This window comes from Pteropus medius, unplaced genomic scaffold (genome assembly GCF_902729225.1).
Source record: "Pteropus medius unplaced genomic scaffold, Ma_sr-lr_union100, whole genome shotgun sequence".
In the NCBI taxonomy this organism is placed as follows: Eukaryota; Metazoa; Chordata; class Mammalia; order Chiroptera; family Pteropodidae; genus Pteropus; species Pteropus medius.
In genome coordinates, this window is record NW_024352783.1 from 9420583 (window position 1) to 9443244 (window position 22662).

The 22662-nt window shown below is 43.2% G+C and overlaps 1 protein-coding gene across 8 annotated transcripts in view; it reads left to right on the plus strand.

Annotated features, from left to right (window-relative positions):
- Nucleotides 1-22662, plus strand: part of TOM1L2 (target of myb1 like 2 membrane trafficking protein) — a 125711-nt gene that overhangs the window by 51279 nt on the left and 51770 nt on the right. For all 8 annotated transcript variants that reach the window (XR_005649573.1, XM_039847558.1, XM_039847553.1 and 5 more), the window contains exons 2-3: nt 14887-14971; nt 21638-21716. Coding sequence is in view for 7 of the 8 variants with exons in the window: in XM_039847558.1 (XP_039703492.1) it covers nt 14887-14971; nt 21638-21716 (164 nt within the window). In the remaining variant the exon portion in view is untranslated. The remainder of the gene's footprint in view (nt 1-14886; nt 14972-21637; nt 21717-22662) is intronic.

The window sequence follows — 22662 nt, forward strand, 5'->3', positions numbered from 1 at the left end:
TTTTTTTGCCATCAATGAGCCCTGGTTGCTTAGCCATCCTCTCATTTGTTGGGCTCAACAGAATTTTTCCCAAATACACATCTTTGCTCTCCCCTTCCACCTAACTTATTTCCTTAGGAGCATACTACCGGGTCAAAGTTATGAATGGTTTTACTCCTTTCCTACTGAATGCCTTTTTTCTTTTTATTATGGAAAATATCAAACATAATCAAAAGGAGAAAGATTGCTGTGATGAACTCTCATTTTTTATCAGCAAGTTTCAACAATTATCCAAACTCATGGCAGCTTTAGTTCATCTACGGTGCCATGCACTTCTATCCTAGTTTATTTTTTAATAAACCCCAGACATCATATAATTTCATCTATAAATATCCAAGTGTGTATTTCTAAAGGATAAGGAATCCTTTAAAAAGTATAACCACAGCTTCATTATCACATCTAAAAAATTAATTGTAATTCTTAATATGATAAAATATCTAGTCATCTAACTAAAGTTTAAGATTTCCAGTGTTTTCTGTGGCCATCCTCAGGAGGCTGGTTGTTTGTACCATTGTGTTCTCTAGGGATGGTTTCATTAGCACATCATCCCTAGGTTGGGAATTCTTTACAGAGAAGGGTGCTCTACCTGCAGGTCCTGGCCTCAGAGAGGGAAGGAGAGAGGGAGGACTCTATCTTGGGCCTCTGCTACTTGCCCTCTGTGGTTTATGCTGCAGGAGGTAGTGGATACTGTCCACTCATTACTCAGATTTCCTTGGGTAAACCTGGCTGTGCCAGTATATCCACACACTGTTTGACTTGGTGCAACATATGGAAAATATCACACTCCTCCCTTTTGATTCCACTTCATTGAAGAATGAAGTATCATGATGCTGTTTCTTCAGTGCTGAAGAAGCTGGATAGAAACTATGGTTTTTCTACAGTAAAAATACCAAGATGCTAGGAAAATGTGCATTCCCACTGGATTTTAATAATCTTATTTGCATGTTTACCTTGGCAAGTTTTGTTTGGTATTGTTCAAGGTGGCCCAGCTAGAACTACTGTTTAAAGTCACATTGTCATTAATAAGTTATACAACCTGCGTATGATAAGTCTATTAGCTCCAAATATTGTACAAGTAGAAATATATGCTTGTGTTGGGTCTCTTTTTCCTATTTAAATATGGTTGCATTTAAATGTAATCTCCCTGTTTGCTCTTGCTGTTGATATTCCTAATCTTTCTGTTGATGGATAGGAGTAAATTCCCAGATGATTCACAACTCTGTTGTTTGTGGCTTTGGAATGCAAATCACATATGTATATTACATCTGCATCTCCCCCTGCGGCAGCCTGGACTGGCTCTCAGTTTAGTCCTCTTTGATTAGCTGGCTACTCTATCAGGTGGCAAAAAAACAAATCATGGGTGTAACCCACACCAGGACAAGGAGGAGTTAATAGTAAAGCCTGGTTAGGATAAAAATGCATTTTCAAAGATATTGGGGTTAGAAGGCTTTCATCCTTATGGAAAATAGTCTTTATAGTCAAAAGGTTTGCTTATGTTCAGTACAGCCTTATGGCCTATGCCTAGCTATTTTTGATGAAAGAATTAAATAACTGGATTTTAGCTTTGATTTTGAGTTTTCTATTTTATTCCTGGTTTTTATAATATAATATACCCTTTCCTTCTTAATAAAACAATAACAAATTTTTAAGGATTTGCCTCTAAAACAAATACTTCGACACATTGATTATTTTCACTTTTTTATATTTCTCTTCCAGGTATTATCCATATGCATCCTTTTTTTTTTAAAAAAAAGACAGTTTTAGGTCTTGTTTGTTTTTACATCATTACAAAATGTTTCTATATGTTTTAATAATGATAATTTATAATGGCTATATAATATTCAGTTGAGTTGATATCTATACCATAATTTACTTAGGCATCGCTTTTCTATTTCATATTTGAGAAGTTTTAAGAATTTTAAATAATACTATATTGAACATGTATATAGTTTTTCCCCTTTTTTAAATAGCTTTATCGAGATGTAATTCGTCCATTTAAAGTGTAGTATATTCACGGAGTTATGCAACCATCACTACAGTCAATTTTAGAACATTTTTATCACCCCATACTCATTAGCAATCACCTGACCCTAGGCAACCACTAATCTACTTTGTCTCTATAGATTTGTCTAATCTGGACATTTTCTATCAATAGAATCATAAACCTGTGATCTTTTTTTCCCATTTAAAATATTGTGATAAAATATACATAACAAAAATTACCATTTTAGCTATTTTTAAGTGTATAGTTCAGTGGCATTAAGTACATCCAAAAGTTGTACAACCATCACCACTATCCACCTCTGGAACTTTTTCGTCTTCCCAAACTGAAATTCCTCACCCATTCAACACTAATTCCCAATTCTCTTCCCCCAGCCCCTGTCAAGACCCTTCTACTTTCTGTCACTATGAATCTGACTACTTTGTATACCTAGCATAAGTACAGTCATACAGTACTTGTCCTTTTGTGTTTGGCTGGTTTCACTTGGCATATGTTTTCAAAGTTCATCCATGTTGCCACATGTGTCAGAATTTCACTCCTTTTTATTGCCAAATACTATTCCATTGTATGGATGTACCATATTTTGTTTATCTATTCATTAGTTGATGGACATTTGGTTGTTTCAACTTTTTCGCTATTAGAATAATGCTGCTACAAGCATTCGTGTACAAGTTTTTGTGTGGACATATGTTTTCATGTCTCTTGGGTATGTATACCTGTGAATGGAATTGCCGGGTTGGGTAATTTTTTTCTTAGCAAGAATTTTTTAAGCTGAGTTCCAAAGAAATTATTAAGTTAAAGGATAAGAACCTTTTATGGCATGACATTTGATATCTATTGCCCAAGTTGTTTTTTCAAAGGGTTCTTAATGTATGCTACCTTCAATAATGCAATGTTCTGGTTTCACTGTAACCCTCCCAGCAGTGGGTATTATTATTATTTTTTTAAGTATTAAGAATAAGAATTTAACTTCGTTGTTTTAACGTGGGTGTTTTTTATTATTATTTGCTATTCTTTCTAAGACTTGGCCTCTGGATGGGAAAACCAGCTAATATTTGAGTCTTACTCTGATGGGCTGCTTTTGACTGCTCCCCACAAATGCCTTTGAATACTACAAAGGCTATGATGGTGGCAAGGAGAGTGTTTCTCTTTACCTAGTTCTGAAAGACAGATCTTGGCAGGAGTTAGTCAAAGCATTCTGGCTTTGCTGAGCACAGCAGGTATGAGCCCTGGGGAACTTTTGGAATGTTTTCTCCAGGCTTGGAATTTTATAATTGCTCTTTGAGGCAGAAAGGAGACCTTCTTTTTTAGACTGGTTCATGGTGATGCCTGTGATCCCTGGCTGGTCTGGTAGGCTGATTGGTGCCTGATAAACAGCCCGGTGATGGTCTCGTCTGCCCACACTCTAGGAGGGACTTAGGGTAGCCTCTGCATTCTCTGTCTGAAGGCTGTTGTAAAAGCCTTGGAGACAGTCATCTTCCCTTTTGCCTTCCCCACGTGAATTCAGTCTTTCTGGAGGCCCAGTCCACATATGCATGTGTCAAGAATTGTAGTTCATATTTATTGCACACTCACCATGTGCCAGATTTCCTGTTTTGTGCTTTATAGCACTAATTCATTTTATCTTTTTAACCATTTTGTTGAGGAGATATGACTATTTTGCCTATTTTATAGATGACTAAACTGAAATTCAGAGGTTAAGAAATCTGCCCAGGGTCAAATGACCTAGGACTGACCCCTAGTGCATCAAATTCAAAACCATGCCCTTGACCAAGTGCTGTCCTGTCTCCCTTTTTCACTGAGCACCTTTGATAACCTGCCCCTGCTTCCTGCTTGTCGTCTCTGCACTCCAGTACAGCCCTCACGCTGTTGCCAGAGTGATCTGTCTCAAACATAAATACTGTTGTCACTCCTGTTGGAAAGCCCCTTCCATTGGCTCCTGCAGAAAACCCGACTCCTTACAGAAAATGAAAGGACTCTCCCCAGCTGGCCTCCTCTCACTGCTTCCCTTCACCATACCCTAGCATTTCCATCTCAGCCCTGGCAGGCCCTCAGATCTCTGCTTAGCCAGTTCCTACTGCCTGTGAGGCTCCTCTCCTCCTCCTCCAAATTGCTGCTCTTCCATTTTACCGGGTCCTTCCTTAGCTTTTATAAACCCTTCCCCTCCCTCTCTTCAGCATGATTAACTATTCCTCTGTCATCTGTTGGCCCTTGAGTCTTTTTTTTTTTTTTTTACACCGTACACTCCTACTATAACACTCATCACATTGTGTACTAGCTGCTTGTTTGCAGTTCTCCTGCCTGGGACCTCCTTAAGGGCAGAGCTCCGTTTTGCTTATTTTTCTGTTCCACCCTAGCACAATGCCTGGCAGGGGCGGCGTCTCAGTTAAAGTTTTAAACTGAACTGAGAAGCCTTTGGATGGCCTTTCCTGTTTCCCCACCCCAAGCACTGGCATTCAAGTCTCCTCTGAGTATGTATGTCTCTGTAATCAGGAGCTGCTGGAACAAGGGCTGGTGCTAGGGCAGTGCACAGTTAAATTTGTAGACACACCTCATCTCTTCTCTCAGAGTGCACATGAGCAAGGTGAACAGCCTCCAAAGAGGCACTCTGGGGAAAGAAGAAAATTGGCAGCATAACCACTTTGCTTTAATGCAGCTCTAACCTGAGCATGAGCTCCCAGGGGACCTTTTATCTTCCCAGTCAACTGGCCCACCTACCTGGCTGTTAGAGAGCAACCGCTGGGTTGGGACAACCCACTGGCACCATTCTCCTGGCCTGGGCCTGGCTCATGCAGGGGCCCCTCCTCCTCCAGGTGCCCATTGTCATCCCAGCCCTAAATCTGTGTCTCTCCCCAACTCCTCTCTCACATACTTATTTACTCCACACATAAAATATTCCATTAAGTACAAAAATGGGAATACATCAAACAAGTGGCTCTGCTTGTAGAGAACACACCCCAAATGCATTTTAAATTCGTGGATTCCCCTCAAGGGAATTCCAGTTAAAAAAGGACTTGGATCAGCAGCCTCGGGCCTGTGTGGCTAACAAGCTTCTATTTTCTCTGTTGTTTGGCTGTCCTGAAGGGCTTCTTTGTTTGGGGAGTGGGAGGATGTGGTGTCCTAATTTGGCTGGGTGGAATTGTGGCTCACACAGAACTGCCCTGTGGAACTGAGTGCTCCAGACCAGAGAATAAGTTAAGTAGTGATTTTGTGAGTTTGTTGGTCTTTAAAGAAAATAGAAAATTAAAAAGAGGGGAGGTCAAGAAGCTGCCAGTGGAGAGTGAGCAGCAACACTATGTTATTCCCTTCTCCCCCCACACGCCTTATTTCCAGAGGTCCAGGAAATGTGACATCTGTTTTGAGTAACTTATGGGGAATCTTCTTACTAGATGGTCTCTGAGATGTTGGCTTTTTGACATTTATATTCCTCAAGAAATTGTGCTGTGGCTGTTTCTTCATCTTGCAGGTAGGCCAACTCCTTTGGGGGCTTCATTCCAGAATGGAAGCCCCTGTGCTTCTGAGCATGGAGCTCTCTGGCTCAGAAACCCAGAAATCAGAAAAGCTGGAGGTATTTGCAAGATCCGAGGGCATTGAATCTGCTGGGCATAGCTCATGGGTGGCTATTTACCTGTAGGTGGCAGTGGTGACACAGGAATGCTTAAGGCGGGAGCTGAGGGGAGTGCTGGCAGAACCCTTTTCAGAAAAGCTGTAGTAATAATAAAACTAATAGTGATGATTATGGCCTGTGAAGCAATGTTACTCTGTGTTAGTGGCTTTGTCAAGTGCTTTATGTGTGTTATTGAATTTACTCTCACAACTGTGTGTAAGAAAAGTGCTATTATTAGTGCATTTTACAGATGACAGAAAGGCTTAGAGAGGTCAAGTTACTGGCCTGGGGTCATACAATAATTGGCAGAACTAGGACCAACCAAAGTCTGAGTTCAAACCCCCCTGCTCATACTTTCCACTGTGATGCCCATTTCTCCGGCTTCTGAGTCCAAAAGGAAAATGCAGAGACAGCTAGGAACCCGTTTCTGATCTCACCAGACTGCCCAATGCCTGTTACCCAGGGGCTTCAGAGGGCTTACACTCATCATTTCACTTCTAAAAGAGCTCTTGTCAGCATAAGGTTGGGCACTTCTGAGGAAATGAAGATGTCCTGCCTTCATGCAGCTTCAAGTTTAGATATGGAATATACTCATGGCTCATTAAGCCAAAAAGGTTGGAAGAACCTCTCAGAACAAGCTTAGTCCTAGCATGGACTATACTTTCAGGTACCGATGCCTATCAGAAGGCATCACTTAGGGATGGTATCAAAGGAGGCTCTGGAGAAGAGATAGGATTGGAACTAAGCATGGGCAGGTAGGCTGGAGTGAAGGCTTTCCAACCAGAAAGAAGTCTGAGGTTATTTCCTCAGGTCTAGAAACAGAGAGACAGGCCCCTTGGCCTGCAGAGTCTTCCAGATCCTGACACGGTTCCCGCTTTCACCTTCCATCAGATAACCTATTTTTCTGTAGAATAAGGACTCAGATACATCTTTTCTTCAGCTTTGTTTACTTTCACAGTGTATGATGAGGTTTTGTAAAAGTATACGTAAGCCTAGGGATACCTACTTTCATCACTTCTATTCAACACGGTATTGGAAGTTCTAGCCAGAGCAATTAAGGAGGAAAAAGAAAGAAATGGCATCCAAATGGGAAAGGAAGGAGTAAAATTATCTTTGTTTGTTGGTGACATGACCTTATATGTAGAAAACCCTAAACATTTTATGGGGGAAAAAAAAACTGTTAGAACTAATAAATCCAGCAAAATTGCAAGATACAAAATCAACACTCAAAAATCAGCTGTGTTTGTATAAACTAACAATGAACAATCCAAAAAGGAAATTAAGAAAACAATTCCAATAGCATCTAAAAGAATAAAATCCCTAGGAATTAACCAAGGAGGTAAAAGACTTATATACCGAAAGCTACAACACATTGCTGAAAGAAATTAAAGAAGACATAAATAAATGGAAAGACATCCCATATTTTTGGATTGGAAGGCTTATTATTTTTAAGATGACAATACTACTCACAGTGATTTATAGATTCAATGCAATCCCAATCCAAGTCCCACCAACGTTTTTTTGCAGAAATAGAAAAAGCCATTCTAAAATTCACATGGAATCTCAAGAGACTCCAAATAGCCAAAACAACCTTGAAAAAGGACAAAGTTGGAGGACTCACACTTCCTGATTTCAAAACTTACAGTAATCAAAATAGTGTGGTATTGGCATAAGGACAGACATATAAACTAATGGAATGGAATAAAGAGCTTGGAAACAAACTCTCCTGTATATGGTCAATTGATTTTTAAGAAGGATGCCAAGACCATTCAAGCAGAAAAGGATAGTCTTTTCAACAAATGGTTCTGGGAAAGCTGCATATCCACATGCAAAAGAATGAAGTTGGACGTTTACCTTAAAATGGTAAATTTTATGTATATTTTACCACAGAATCACCAAAAAAAAAAAAAAAAAAGTATACATAGGCCAACATTCTATCAGAGTATAGTGGGGAAGTATGAGTATGGGGGGACAGGTTGGTATTAGACATTGTTTGGGCTGTTACCTCATTTGACAGGAAACCTACGGCCCAAAAAGAAAAGGGGATAAATAATTCAAGAGCTTGGGATTGTCAGTGGCAGAGCCAGAACTAGAACCAGGGTCATTTGATCTCCCTATCCTCCTCTTGGCCGTGAGCTCCTTGAGGGCTGGAACTAGGTCTGTCTTGCCTTCTACTCTGTCCCCAGTGTCCAGCACTTGGTAGCCATGTAGTTCATTTGTGTCTTTTGGATGACTGTGTGGGCATTCCTTCCCCTAAGTTAGGGTTCTCAGTCCCTGCTGCATGTTAAACCACCTGGGGAGCTTGTAGAGCCTCTCAGTACCTGGGCTTTGTGCCCCAGAGGTTCTGATTGGAAGGTATGAGGTGGGATCCAGGGAAGGATATTTTTTAAAGGCTTTCTGGTGATTCTAACTTGCAGTCAAGGTTGAGAACCACTGCTCTATATCATGCCTTCCTCCAATACTCTCCAGCTGGGAGTGAGGGGCAGAAGCTTAGTAGATTTCTCTGGAACTTCACACAGTCTCTGGCTGGTTCATTCTGGCTTCTCCTGTTGTCCTGTGTGCTCTGCTTACAGAGGCATGTCACAAAGTGTGTGTGGGAGTTGCCATTAATTTCCTCCCAGCTACTCGGCACCAGGGCACAGGTATCAAAGCCATTGTTCTCCTCTCTTCTAGATCAGGCTAGACTGTATCATGACCAACTGCCTATCTGCCTCTCCAGTTATACTGACCTCTTAAGTCAGGGTCTTAACCATCTCACTCTCTTCAGCTCCAGGGATAATGCATGGCACATCTCACCTCAGACCCATGAGTAAATGTCATGGGGACCATGGGGTTTTATTTCACCTTAAAGTTACAGGGAAAGCTGCCTCACTACGCTGTAGGCTGGTCAGATTGTGTTTTGTGTACCTTCTTCTGGGCCTGTTTTCTTCCCTTTAAGAGGAGTGAGGGAGGAGTAGGGACTGCTGTCATAGGAAAGGACATCCTATAAAGTAGGGATGTGTATTTGGAATTCATTCTCTTGTCTCCACAGTGGAAGAGAAGCAGCTGCAATTAACAGTCTTGAAGCATGTTAGGAATCTGAAGCAATAGGCAATAATGGTTTTGTGTAGAATGTTGGGGTTGATTTTTCTTTCCACCTGATGGATAGATGAGAACCTGCCTCACTAGCATATAGTAATCCAGAAGGTTCATCTCACATTATTGGCGCATGATATCAGATGAGCTTCCTGCCCATCCAAACCCTTTTTTCTTTTTTCTCCACATCTGGCACAAAGTAACCCTGAATGCCATTGCTTTGTGCCAGCACCTCTGGGCTCCTACCCACAGCTTTGATGGCTGGAGAGGTAGATAATTTGGCTACCTTGTCTCCATTCTCACGAAAGGGATGTTACTGAATGCAAAATGCTAAAATCAGCCCTCTTTTGCCTTCTGGTGCTGGCTGCTTCTGAAGTCACTATATTTAACATCAAAGTGTAAAAAGCAGCAGCCAAGAAACCAAGCCATGGGGTTGTAAAGCTCCTCCCATCAGGACTGCCTAGGATTTCAGACTGGGAGCAGGCGAGGGGAGGGGGTGCAGAAAAACCATACCGGAGAGAGCACTATCACTACTGTCAGGGATGAGGCTTCAGGGCATCCTGGCCCTCATCCTACACCAGGCTGGAGGCAACTATTCTAAGTGGAGAAAATGTCATGGCAACAGCATCAAGATGACATACTCTCTTGCACTGAATGTTTAATGGGAATCGTGTCTCCCTCTGCCCAGCTTTGCTCTACCCTGCTCAGCCCTACCCAGCCCTTTGCAGCCCTGCTCTGCTGAGCTCTGCTCAGCCCTGCCCATTCCTGTTCTACCCCTGACCAACAGCATATCACCAAGACCTCTGAGAGTTCAGCCCTTTGCAACCAGGGTCACTGGTGTTTTAACCTTTATCCATCCCAAGAGCTGGTTGGTAGGAACGACTTGCCTCATTGCTCCCTGGAATATTGTGTTTCTGCCGTTGCACCAGGATTTATTTTAGGTTTTGACAATTACATGACCAAAGAAATGAGATTAAAGTTTGTTTCCTCTGGCCTGGGGACAGGACCAAGTGAGGGAGCCCTTACTGAGTGGCTGCAGTTCCAGGAGCAATCAGATACAACTTTGTTCCCATTGCTGGGAATTGTTTTATGAGGAGAGAAAAATAAGAACTGGTTTGAACTCCTTCGTCGGTCTTACTTCCCTCATCTGTTTTAGCAGAGCCAAATATCCACAGTTGTGTTTGTGTGGCATTTCCAGAAGAATGAAAGGAAAGAAGCATTCTTTTGGGGTTGGTTCTTTATAATCAAAACAAGTATATATCTTGTAGCTTGAAAACTCAGAATCCCAATAATTGAATAGAATGCGCTGACCCGGAGATAAGTTATCATGCCTTTGAACCTCTTCCTGGTATTCTTAGAGGAAGGAAGAGGGTGAATATAAGGTTAATGGATTCTGCTGCTAAACTGAACTTAGAAATGAGGTTTCATTGATTTAATATTTCCTCTATTAAGCCTCCCAAGACAGTGTCCCTTGTGGCCCTACCTGCCGCGGTCCAGCCACGACAGGATCCAGGGGGCCCCGAAGGTGGGCAAGGCGTCGGCGCGGGAGACAGTCGACTACACAACTCAGAGGCGGTGTGACACTGTTCTGTTTTATTGTGATTTGAGTACAACTTTTATACTTTTTATTTTGGCATTTGATTATACTTTGTAGTTAAGGTAGCAGGGAGTTAAATTTCTGTGGTTAGGCGAAGCAGAAAAATCTTATAGAGTATATTATTATTAATGTTCATGATTAACTAGTACATTTTTCTCTCAATCATTAGAACAGAACTACCTGAAGGAACAATCTAAACTTTTAATTCTTATATCTATTACGTAAGATACAGTTTGATTTAAGTAAAGGTGATAGATAGATGTATTCATAACAGCAAGCATTGGCTTGTGGGCAGACATTGTTCTTCTTTCTGCCTGAAGAAATCTTTTAAATGCTATTTGATTTATGCTATATCTAAAGTTCAAGCTGAACCTTTCTCATAGCTGTTCAAAAGTTTCCTTGGTGCAGTATTGAGGAAAATATTTATAAAAATCAGTTTTACAAAGCTGCTTTCATAAGCTAAGTTTCTGTTCCTTTGTTTTTTAAGCACTAAGGAGGTCCTGACCTAGCCAGCCTTTCTATGAAACTTAAACTACTATAAGGCACATGAATTCCATCTTTATTCACTATACGTATGCTATCTTTATTATAAGCTCCTGTATAAGGCAAAGGAAGATCAGGCAATCTTTTCATACTATTAGCCCCGCTAGGTGGATACCAGAGTTTTCTATTTATCCACTAGGCCACAAAAGGAGGCCCTTCCATAGTAGGCCCAGGCTTATGAGTAAATTTCTTATCCTTTACTAATTTTTCTACGAACTGCATGGGAACAGGAGTATAAACTGGTTCTAGTAATTCAGCTTGTTATACTTTATTCATAACATCTTTAAGAGACGCGTCAAAAGAAATTTCCCTTAATAATTGTTCAAATAAAGGGTTTACGCATTCTGGACACATCAGGGTGACTAGAGCTGATTCCATACGCGGGGAATTTACTATGTTTTCCTCAGAGCCAATTTTGAGGAAATCCATTTGTACAGCGTTTACACTTACTAGAATTTGTGCTACCCAAATTCCCCCTATTAATAGGATCGTTTCTAAGAAACCAATTATCCCTAAACACATGCCACGTCCTCATTCTTGACGATGCATTCCTTGAAGCCTCTGTCCCCATCTCCGGACCTTGTCACGCAGTAGGGTAGAAAGAGGACGCGGCACCTTCCAAAATGCAATCTCAGTACTTTCTTTCCATTGAGAGTCTATGCTGCAGCTTTAGCTGTGACTGGGACAGATAAATGCAGGATGGCCCTTTTGGCCAGCTGGCCTCTCCCCTTGCTGGCTTAGAAGGGTAGCAAGCCAAAGTCCTGCAGGCAGAGCTGCTTTATTAGGATTGGCCTCCTCCTGAGGAGACTGCTGAACTTGTGATCGCAGATACTCCCTTGCTGTGTGTGACGCTAGAAGTGAGTCACCTCATCTGGATGTGGACACCTTGAAGCGGGAAAGGGCTGTTCAGAGACATTGTGGCAAGTCGAGGAGGGGACTGGAGGCACAGATCATTTCATCTACACACCTACCTGCTCAGGAACCTTGCTGCAGCCTCCCAGACAGTTGGGGCCTCACCTGCCTCTGGACGAAGCCCTCGGGGGAAGGCAGCACACTGTTGCCTATTGCTAGATACTGTCCCCTGCCTCCCCTGTCAGCCTTCCTGTAGCCTCTTTTTTTCTCTAGGCTAGATTGGTGCTTCGAGCTATTCTTCCTGGGTGCCTACTCCTACATTTACCCTTCCTACCCTGTCTGCCCCCACCCCCGTCACCCCCCATGGCTCTCATTTACCCTATAAGCCCAGCAGTGCTATTTACTGGCTTTGTGATGTGGCCTCTCTTTCACATGCATACAGTGGGTGGGGGAAGGGAACGGTGTCTCTGGGGCCTGTCTCTGATGTGGCTTCTTATCCTTTCTCTCTCTCACCGCACATGCACTTAACTCCTCTTGTAAGTAGACATCAAATACTGCTTCTGTCCCTGCCAGACTGGCACCATCTGTAGACCTGGGTTAAGGTTCCACAAATCTTGGAGCCTTCCCAGTGCCCTGCCCAGTCCACTGCATGCATGGCATTCGTCTGAGGCAGATCACCATTTGTGGGTGGGTTTGCTTCTATGAGTTAAAGAGTCTTTGGGTGCCAAGGTGATGAATAAAGAGTGAAACTTGGGGATATGTATTTTTTGGTAAAAATTAAAACAATGAGGCTTTTTAATGCAAGCTGAAGGCTGTTGCATGAGCAGTAGCTATATTGTTGGAGTATGTTGTCACTGCTTGTAAGTACAACCTTTGAGGGTGTGAGTTCTAGTATGTTATGTAAAAAACAAGTGTCACTTCTCCATAGCTACATCCAGTAAAACAAGGACACTTGCAGCATGTACAGAGATCATCTGTTTTATTATTTGAGTATCAGTGTGAGTAGCCCTCTCATGAATTGTATAGTTAGGATAGGGCAGGTTTAGAATTCATCTAAGATAGCAACTTCAAATCCAAACTCTGCCTTTGCTAGCAGCTGGAGCAGTATCGGGCAAATTCCTAGGCTCCAGAGAGACCTGAAATTGAATGTCCGTACCACCAATTCAATTATGTGATCCTGGCCAAGTACCCAACCTTCCAGAACCTCATTTCTTTCTTTTTAAATGCGGGAAGAAATAATGTCGACCTTAGGAGGCCCTTTTTTTTTTAATTAAAAAAAAATTGTAAATTGTGTTAAAATCATAAAAGTTACCATCTTAATGATTTTTAAGTGTTAAGTAATTCACATTGCTGTGTAACCAGCCTCCAGAATTTTTTCATCTTGTAAAACTGAAACTCTGTACCCATTAAACAACAACACCCATTCTGCTCTCCCCCAGCAACCACCATTCTACTTTGTATCTCTATGAATTTGACTGTTCTAGGTACCTCATATAAGTGGAATCATACAGTGTTTGTCTTTTTCTGTTTAGCTAATTTCACTTGGCAAAATATCCTCCGGGTTCATTCATGTTGTAGCATGTATCAGAATTTCTTCCTTTTTAAGACTGAATAATATTCCATTGTGTGTATATAACACATTTTTTTATCTCTTCATTCATTGATGGACACTTTGGTTGCTTCCACCTTTTGGCTTTTGTGAATAATGCTGCTATGAATATGGGTATACAAATATCTCTTTGAGACCTTGCTTTCAATGCTTTTGGGTATATACCCAGAAGTGGAGTTGCCAAATCATATGGTAATTCTTTTTAAAATTTTGAGGAACTGCCATACTACTTTCCATAGCAGCTACATCATTTTATGTTCCCACCAACAGCATACAGGGGTTCTAATTTCTCCACATTCTCGCCAGCACTTGTTACATTCTGTTTTTTTGATAGTAGCCATCCTGATGGGTGTAAGGTAGTATCTTAATGTGTGGTTTTGATTTGCATTTCCCTAATCTTTAGTGATATTGAGCATTTTTTTTCATATGCTTGTTGGCCATTTGTATATCTTCTTTGGAGAAATATCTGTTCTGGTCCTCTTCTCATTTTTTAATTGGGTGGTTTTTTTTATTGTTGAGTTATAAGAGTTCTTTATATATGCTGGATATTAACTTCTTATCAGATATGTGATTTGCAAATATTTTCCCTCATTCCATAGGTTGCCTTTTTACCCTATTGATTGTGTCCTTTGATGCACAGAAAGTTTTTTATTTTTATGTAGTCCAATTTATCTATTTTTTTCTTTTGTTGCCTATGCATTCAGTGTCATATCCATGAAATCCATTACCAAATCCAGTGTTATGAAGCTTTTCTTTTACGTTTTCTTCTAAGAGTTTTAGCTTATAGGTTTAATCTTTTATCCATTTTGAGTTAATTTTTGTCTATGGTATATGCTGAGTCTAATTTCATTCTTTTTCATGTGGATATCCAGTTTTCCCAGCACCATTTGTTGAAAAGACTGTCCTTTCCTACTGAGTGGTCAGGAAGTCATTTTGTAGATGAAATAAAATATTGTATATGAAGCTTCCAACACCATACCCAGCCGTGACTTAAAAAATGATGATCCCTCTACCTCTCCCTTATCTGAGATGTAGTTTTTAACTACTGAAGTAAATTTTTAATAATTAGAATGGCAAATACCTAATAGTACTGACTGTGTGCCAGGCTCTGTTCCAAGGGCTTTACATATATAAACCCACTGAATTATAGGTATCGTTGGGTACCGTTGTTTTCACTAGTTTAGAAATAAGAAAATTGGGTACATAGAAGTTAAGTAATTTGCCCAAGGTCAAATAGCTATTATGTGGTGGAGCCTATATTCAAACCGAGGTAGTTTGGCTCCAGAATCTGTTTGGGGTGATTTTTAATAGCTTAGACCTATCATGAGCCTTTCAGTCTGGAGTTTGGTAAATGAAGGACAGACAGTGTTATGACATTGATCTTTAGGCCCAGATCTCTTGCTGGGTGTTCTCTTGTGAAAGCAGCACTTCCAGAACTCCTTTGTTGGCTTAGCCCATCTGCTAGGGAGGAGAATGTAGTAGTTCTAGTCACTTCTTGTTTCCTGCCAGGACCCCTTCGTTCCAGGAGAAATGTAAACCAGTTTTGTTTCTTAACTTTACAGAAAAGGCAACAGATGGCTCCCTGCAAAGCGAGGACTGGACGTTGAACATGGAGATCTGTGACATCATCAATGAGACGGAGGAAGGGTATGTGTGTTCTCTCCATCCCCTCCTTTGAAGCTTGTCAGCTTCTGGGTGTCACTCAAAGCCTGTTGGGGCTTAAGGGTATCAATGTTATACTTTTAGTTTTGTTTTTAGTCTGTTTGCCTTGGCATTTAATCCACTGACACTCTTAATTATTTTTTTCTCTTGCCATCTAATCTGCCCCTACTTCCCCAGTGGCAGCGCTGAGTTAGAGCAGTGATGACCTCTTTTAATAACCTGCTTTTAATGACAAGTAAAAATGAAGTTGCTTGGTTACTTGGTCCCCTGTGGTCATTGGTCTCGCCCTTCCTTCTCAACCACTGCCTCCCCTTCGCAGATGTGAGTCTGTCTCTTCCCTCCTTTGCTTGACTAGAGCCCCAGCAGTCAGAGAGAGCCTGCAGTGTCCACAGAGGGGGGAAGAGAGTGAGAAAATAAGCGTGAGGTATAGAGCAGCTGAGTGTTTCTAGCGTGGATGAACTTAACCCACAGGCTGCCCCTCACCTATCCTTGTGCTGCTGGATCTGTTCTTGTTGATTTGCATGATAGATCCTCCTCTTCTACATTACAACATTCTAGTTATACTTCTTCCAAGGTAGTTTGTATTTGGCCTCCTGTCCACATTATAAAAATGTAATTTACTGTCACCATGCCATCTTAAACCATCTCCAGAGCTGTGAGCTGTGAGAACACCCTTGACTGAGGCAGCCCTAAGCTTACATCGTGACACTGTCACAGCTTTGTCATATATAAACTGGGGACCAGCCCCTTCAGTTAGGCCCTGCTTTCATTAAACAGATATGTTTGAAGTGATGACCTTGTGCCAGGCCCTAGTTTAAGTCCTGAGGACGCAGCAGTGAACAAGATAGATAGACTTCCTCTCCCTGGGGAGCCAACCAGCCAGAGTGGGGAGGCAACCTATCAGCAACAAAACTAGAACACAAGACTGTATTGGTGACAAGACTGTGGAGGGAAATGAAGCTGGGAGGAAGAGGCTGGGAATTAGCCATTTTTAAATGGTGTAATCAAGGAAGGCCTCACAAGGTGACATAGAACAAAGAAGTGAAGGAGATAAGGGGGTGAGGTATAAGGATTATACCAGGGAAGAACTTTCCAACAGAGCAAACGGCAAGCACAAAGTCTTGGGACAGAGGATGTCTTAGGTGTTTAAAAAATAGCAAGGAGGCTATGGGGCCAGAGCAGAGTGAGTGAGGAAGAGGGTACCAGGAGGTGAGGTCAAAGATGTCGGGGACACAGATAACACGGGCACCACAGTGACAGGAATCCCTGGAAGGATCTGAGCAGAGAAGGGGCATGGTCTTACGTTCATTTTAAAGAGAAGGGGCATGGTCTTACGTTCATTTTAAAGAGAAGGGGCATGGTCTTACGTTCATTTTAAAGAGATCACTCTTTAAAATGGCTACCATATTCAGAATAGCCAGGCGAGGGGTGGGCCAAGGGCAGAAACAGGGAAACCAGTTAGGAGGTTATTAGAATAATCGTGGTCTGAGATGGTGATGGCTTTGACTAGGATGATAGAGGAGGGAGTGAGAAGTGGCCAGATTCTGAATATATTTAGAAGAGGAACTAATGAAATTTGCCAACGTGTGTATGACTGAAGAGTCAAGAATAAGGGATTGAGCAGGCTAGGGGTGCAGAGATCAGCAATTCAGCTAAAATCTTTAGATTGAGCTGCCAGTGAAGCCTCCGGCAGGTAATACTGAAAGGGTAATGACACAAAGGGGTCTGGAGTTTGGGGCAGTGGCCTGTGCTAGAGATGTGTGTTTGGGAGTCTTCCATGAAAGATGGCCGTGATATTTCTGCAATATCAGTGTAGGTGATTAGCTTGGTGTCTGGCACACAGATGACAATCACAAAATTAGCGGGAACTCCACATTTCTAATGCCATAATCACTGGGTCATCTTCCTGCAGACCCAGCTGGGCTCCTTATTCATGTCCCCCTCAGACACCACTCATTCATTCATTTATCCAGTTGCTCAGCCACATTTATTGACCCCGGATGAAGGCCCAGCTGGTGAGTGTGCCATGGCCACTCTTGAGGCACTCATTGGGCAGAACCAGATGAGCTGTGGCTGAGACGTGTGCCAGTTGCTTCAGACTCAGAGGGAGAAGCAGTGGGGATGCCTTCTGGAGGGTCAGGCTTTGGGCTGAGCCTCAAGGATGGAAGGAAGAGGAGAAGTGTGCTGTGTAGCTATGGGTGGTATAAAAAGGGCAGCGTGGTAGGGGTACAGTTGGTCTGGGTGTGCAAGGAAGAAGTTGGCGGGGAGGTCCTGGAACAGAGGCTGGAAAGGTGCTTCAGGTCAGGTTATAAAGAGCATTTTTCCTGCATCATTTTCTAGAGTTGGTCTGTACCCCGAGGCGGTCCATTTACCTTTGCCCCCATCCCTCTGCAGGCAGAGGGTCTCTTAAACTCTCAGAACTCATGTTACTCCCTTGCTAATTAGCCTTTTCTCAGGGTAAAAATCCTTCATGGACCCTGCAGGATAACCTAGCCCTCTACTGCTCCATTTTGGATCCTTTCCTCTTGTCCTCACCCTTTAGCCCCACTGATCTTTCAGTTTCTTGAACCTTCCACATCCCTGTACCCAGTTTGCAATTCTCCGCAAATGTGAGAGACATACATACATACACATGTGTGGGAGTGGGACCTGCTCATTCCAAAGAGAACGAGGCCTCCTTCCAAGGTCTGGGAGCCAGGTCAGCTGCTTTTTACAATACTCAACACGCTTTCCTCCTGAAATGGCCCATACTCTTGTTCTTGCATTTTTCAGTGACAGCCCCTTAGTGCTACCCAGAGATTTCCTGTCCTTGTCTGTGCTGTGAGGTGACTGCCAAAATCTTTCCGCATAAGTCTGGCTAACGGTTGGTACCCTCCACTTTCATCCTGCTTCAGGGCTCTGGGCCTGGTGTTCCCTCTGTTCCCCCTTCACCTCTCCTTTTCACTGACTAATTCTATCATTCACTGCATCTCAGTTTGAACCTCATTTCTCTGATACTCCTCCCTCCTTATTTTGGACAAGTTACTCTCCCCACCCCCGACTCCATTATGTGATTTCATAATACTCTGTGTTATACTCATCACAGTTTAAACTTATATATTTGTGTGATGTTTGTTAGAGTATCTGTCTCACCCCCAACTCCCCTAGACTGCACTCCATGAGGACAGAAATTCTGTTTTACTCACCATTTTATCCCTAGCACCTAGCATAATATGGATATAATTGGCTCTAGACAAACATTTGTTATATAAGTGAATAAATGAATGAAGTCCCTAGGAGGAATGCCAGCATGTGACCATGATTGTAACACAGTGCGACAAGTGCTCTGGGAGAGAAGTTTATAGAACTAACAAGAGAGAGACTAGAGCAATAGCAGTTGATTGGCCTTGGAGCCGTCAACAGCAAAGGCTTCTTGGAGGAGGTAGCACCCAAGTGGAGTCTTCCATCAGCCAAGAGAGGGGATAGAAGGCAGGGGAGGCAGGTAGACACCCAGGCTGGAGGTGCATGAAACAGAAAGGGGAGTGTAATGGAATTAGGGGCATGGAACCTGGAGCCACCAGCTTGGGCTGGAATCCTAGATCCTCTATTCACTTACTGTGTAACCCTGTGTAAATTACTTAATCTCGCTGTGTCTTAGTTTCCTCATTAACAGATAGAGGTACCAGTAGTATCTATCTTATGTGTTCACTGCCCTTACTCTGTCTGCCATTCTCTGAGTACTTGCCATGTGCCAGGCAGGCCCCCATCCTGAGCCCTGGATTACACCAGCTCATGCAGCAGCCCCCCCCTCCCCCGCACCTCCAATAGCGAGGTAGGGACAATTTATATTAATGTTGAAGAAACTGAGGCCCAGAGTAGTTTGGTCACTTGCCAAACATCTCGCACCACAGCTAGGAAGGGCAGATGCAGGGTACAAGCCTAGGTGCACCTAGCTCCATCTACTGAAGTTCTTCTGCCTGTACTTCTTTGATTTATTTAAAGCTCTTCCTCTGGAAGGCTGGGTCTGGCTGGGTGCCACACAGGCCCCTCCCCGGGCTTTCCCTAAAGTCCAGGGCCAAGGTCACCTCCAGCCTGAGGCTTTGTGTGGCAGTCCCTTGTGTCCTGGATCATTGGTCATTAGGCAGGAATGTCTGGCTGAGTAGCCTACCCAGGAGTGTTTACCAGGCCTCACCCAGTCCTACCTAATTAGGGCACAGGCACATAGATTTGGTAAGTGCTCTCCAGTTCTGATGGGAGGCTCTGATGTGGATCCACTGACTTGGGTTGTGTTCATGACCATTTCTGGGCCTTTTCCAGCTCACTGAAGCTTTGTCTGTGCCCCAGCCTCTAAACTGGAGAGGGCACAGAGGAGTAACCACTGCATAAATGAAATAGAGAGAGGTAATAGCTGAGGGGCGGTGGGAGGAGGGGAGGCTGAGTGGGGAGGAGGGGAGGAGGGGTTCCGGGTCAGCAGAGCAGCCATGTCCTCCACGGAGGAATAAGGAGGAGAATCTCAGAAGTGGCAGTTCTGGAGCTGAAGGACAAGATGAGTTCAGTATTACTGAAAAGAAAGGGTCTTATGTATGAGTCTGGGGTCTGAGGTGAGTTTGGGGAGGCTGAGGATGGCCCAGAGGCCAGATCTGAGGCCCTGGTGGCTGCCCTAAGGGGCCTGACCTCCTCTCTGAAAGCTATCAGGGTTTAGGGCACCTCAAATGTGTCCTTCCCTCAGTTTTTCCTGCTCTGTCATGACTCAATTCTTCCTTCTCTCCTTTCTTCTTGTTTCCAGCTCCATGCTGTGTAATCTGCTGCTGCTTCTTGAAACTTTGCAATTTCTCTGACATGCTTTTGATCCTCCTCTCTGCAGCTTCTCCCCCAGGGAGAGAGATAAATACTTGCTTTTGTGCTCACCCAGTCACTCCCAGTCGGTACTTCCCGAGGATGAATTTTCATTTTAACTCCAACCCAGGAGCCTGCTGACTCTCTGATTTCCCTCTACCGCCATCACCCCCACACCAGGAGAGCTCTGAGTGTGCTATGCTCTGTGAGCTATAAGTGATTGCAGCCCTTGGAGGTCATCCCCATTTTTCTGCGCCATGAAAGTTCAAGGGGAGAGGAATGAGACTAGATTGAGAGGGATGGCAGCTGTGGGTCAGGGCTAACTGAGGCTTGGCAGAGCTCTTCAGAGAGAGGAAATCAATCCATGCTACTGGCCAGCAGCCGCTGACCTTCATCAGCTCAAGTCCACAAACAATCCTTAAAGCCAAGAGCTTGTCAAGTCCCATATTTGCAGAAATCAGCATTCCTGTTTGGAAACTGCAGCCATACTGCAAACACACTTGGCAGGGACTCATTCCCCAGGGAGCCTCATCCCATTAGTCCTTGGACTCAAGAGCCAAGAATTCCATGTTTCAAGTTGGGAATGGGAAATAGGTCTCAGGTATTTTTAAATTTCTTCTAGAAGCCTTGCCTTACTGCTGTGTTTCTGTCTAAACTGGGCTGATTAGCAGAGCGTTCACCCCCCCTCCCTCAACTTCCTCATACACATTTGAAAGGACTTTTTCATTTGGTAAATAGATGATAAATATTTCAGAGTTGTAGGAATAGGAGGTCCCTGACTTACCGACTTTCAACTTTGGAAAGACCCAGGTATGTTGACATGTCAATCTGTAGAAGGCTGGCGCCTACTTGTGAGAGCAAAAGGTAGGCCTGCAGCCAGAATGGTAGCATGCAAGTGATGGGACATTAAGGGGCAGGAGCTTCATGCCAGAGATGGCTCTTAGATAACATGTTAGACACAAAGACTGCACCTAATAGGTACTCTTAGAGGGCTGGCTGGAGACCCTAACCCAGCTCTAAACAGTGATTTAAGTTTATGTGTTCCAAGTTCCAAATAATCAGCTGATGAGCAAGCTTTTGAACAAGGCCCCTTTGTAACCCAGTGGCTGCCTATACTATGAGATTCTCTCTGGGAATTCACATCAGAACCATTACCTAAAAGCACACAATTCCTTGAGTTTTGAGGAGATTTAATTTTTCTCAGGGAAAAAGCAATTCCATGGAAATGGGTAGAAACTAAATATCCAGGCCTAAGCAAGGACCTGGCCATTCTCCCTTCCTTCCTCTCTGTGGTTTTTTCAGTGTACCCATGCACCAGTAGGTTAGTTATTGTTTTGGATAAATAATACCTGCATATGATACAGAAATTCAAAAAGGCTGCAAATAGATAATCCAGTGAAAAACCTCCCCCTCCTCTCTGTCACTCAGCTCTCCTAAGGGGCAGCCAAAGTTACCAGCTTCTTGTAGTTCCTTCCAGAGATTCTCTAACCAATGCTGCCATGTGCACCATGTATGTATTTGTCTTTTTATAATTCGAATAGTGTCTTACCTTATGCACTGCTCTTCGGATGACTCTATTTCCATGTCTTTAATTTTGCTCCATGTTAATGCATTCTTTTTTGCAGCTGTACAGTATTCCATTGTGTAGATAAACACGATTTAATTTAACCTATTTCATATTGATGGACATTTAATTTATTTCTAACCTTTTACATTTATGAACATGCTGCAGCAAATAACCTTGTATATATGCTAGTTCACACAAATGGGAGTGAATCTATAGGACAGTGCCCTAAAGTGTAATTTGCAAGGATATTAATATGTTCTTTTCTCCAGGCCAAAAGATGCCATTCGAGCCCTGAAGAAGCGGCTCAACGGGAACCGGAACTACAGAGAAGTGATGCTGGCATTAACAGTGAGTACTGCTCTCTTAGGGGCGGGAAGGCATCTGGGAAAATCCATATTCCTGACCAGGCCCCACTCACAGGGCCTTCCTTCTGCCCACTTAGCACAGCCCCTGGTGTGTGCCATTGGATGGCTTGGTGAATGTGCCGTTGGAGTCCAGGGGAGCCTTCCCATAGTCCCCTTGGGTTTTCCTACCTCCTCTGAAGTGGGGCATGAGCTTCAATCTAGTGTATACCAGCAGAATATAAGACATGGGGCAGCACTGACTGGTACAGAGCCCCAGAGCAGAGAAGCCAGAGGCCTGGGTGTGGGTCTCCTTTGGACAACTAGTGTCAGACTTCTAGCAGTCCCCAACCTTTTTGGCACCAGGGACTGGTGCTCCTATGAGAATCTAATGCCTGATGATCTGAGGTGGAGCTGAAGCTTGGGGAGCAGCTCACCTCCTGCTGTGTGGCCTAGTTGCTAACAGGCTAAGGACCATACTGGGAACCCCTGCTAGCCTAGCTGTTTCTTTAGGTGTCATTTTCCTCTATAAAATGCTAACTTCCACCAAGTACCTGCCCTCTGCTGAGCTTTTCAGATGTTAATGCAAATGTTTGCAATAACTTTCCAAAATAGGTTTCATCATTCCCCTCAGAAGGACAGAAAAACTGAGGCTCAGAGAGGTCTAGGGGTTTGCCTAGACTTTATAGCTAGTGAGGTACTCAGCTGTGGATTGTGGAATAAAAACTGATTATCGCTGGGAGGTTCTTGAAAAAGTCAGTCAAGTGACTCCTTTTAGGAAGGGACAGACTAGATTTTCCCCTTTCCTTAAAATGTCAGAAAATTAAAAGGAACAACTTCAGGTGTTATTTTTGTCTTGAAAGTTAAAATTTTCAGATGTGGCAAAATCAGGCCATAGCAAATTCTTATAATGGAAACTCTAACAGGTCAGCACTGGGCTTCTCTGTAGGTTC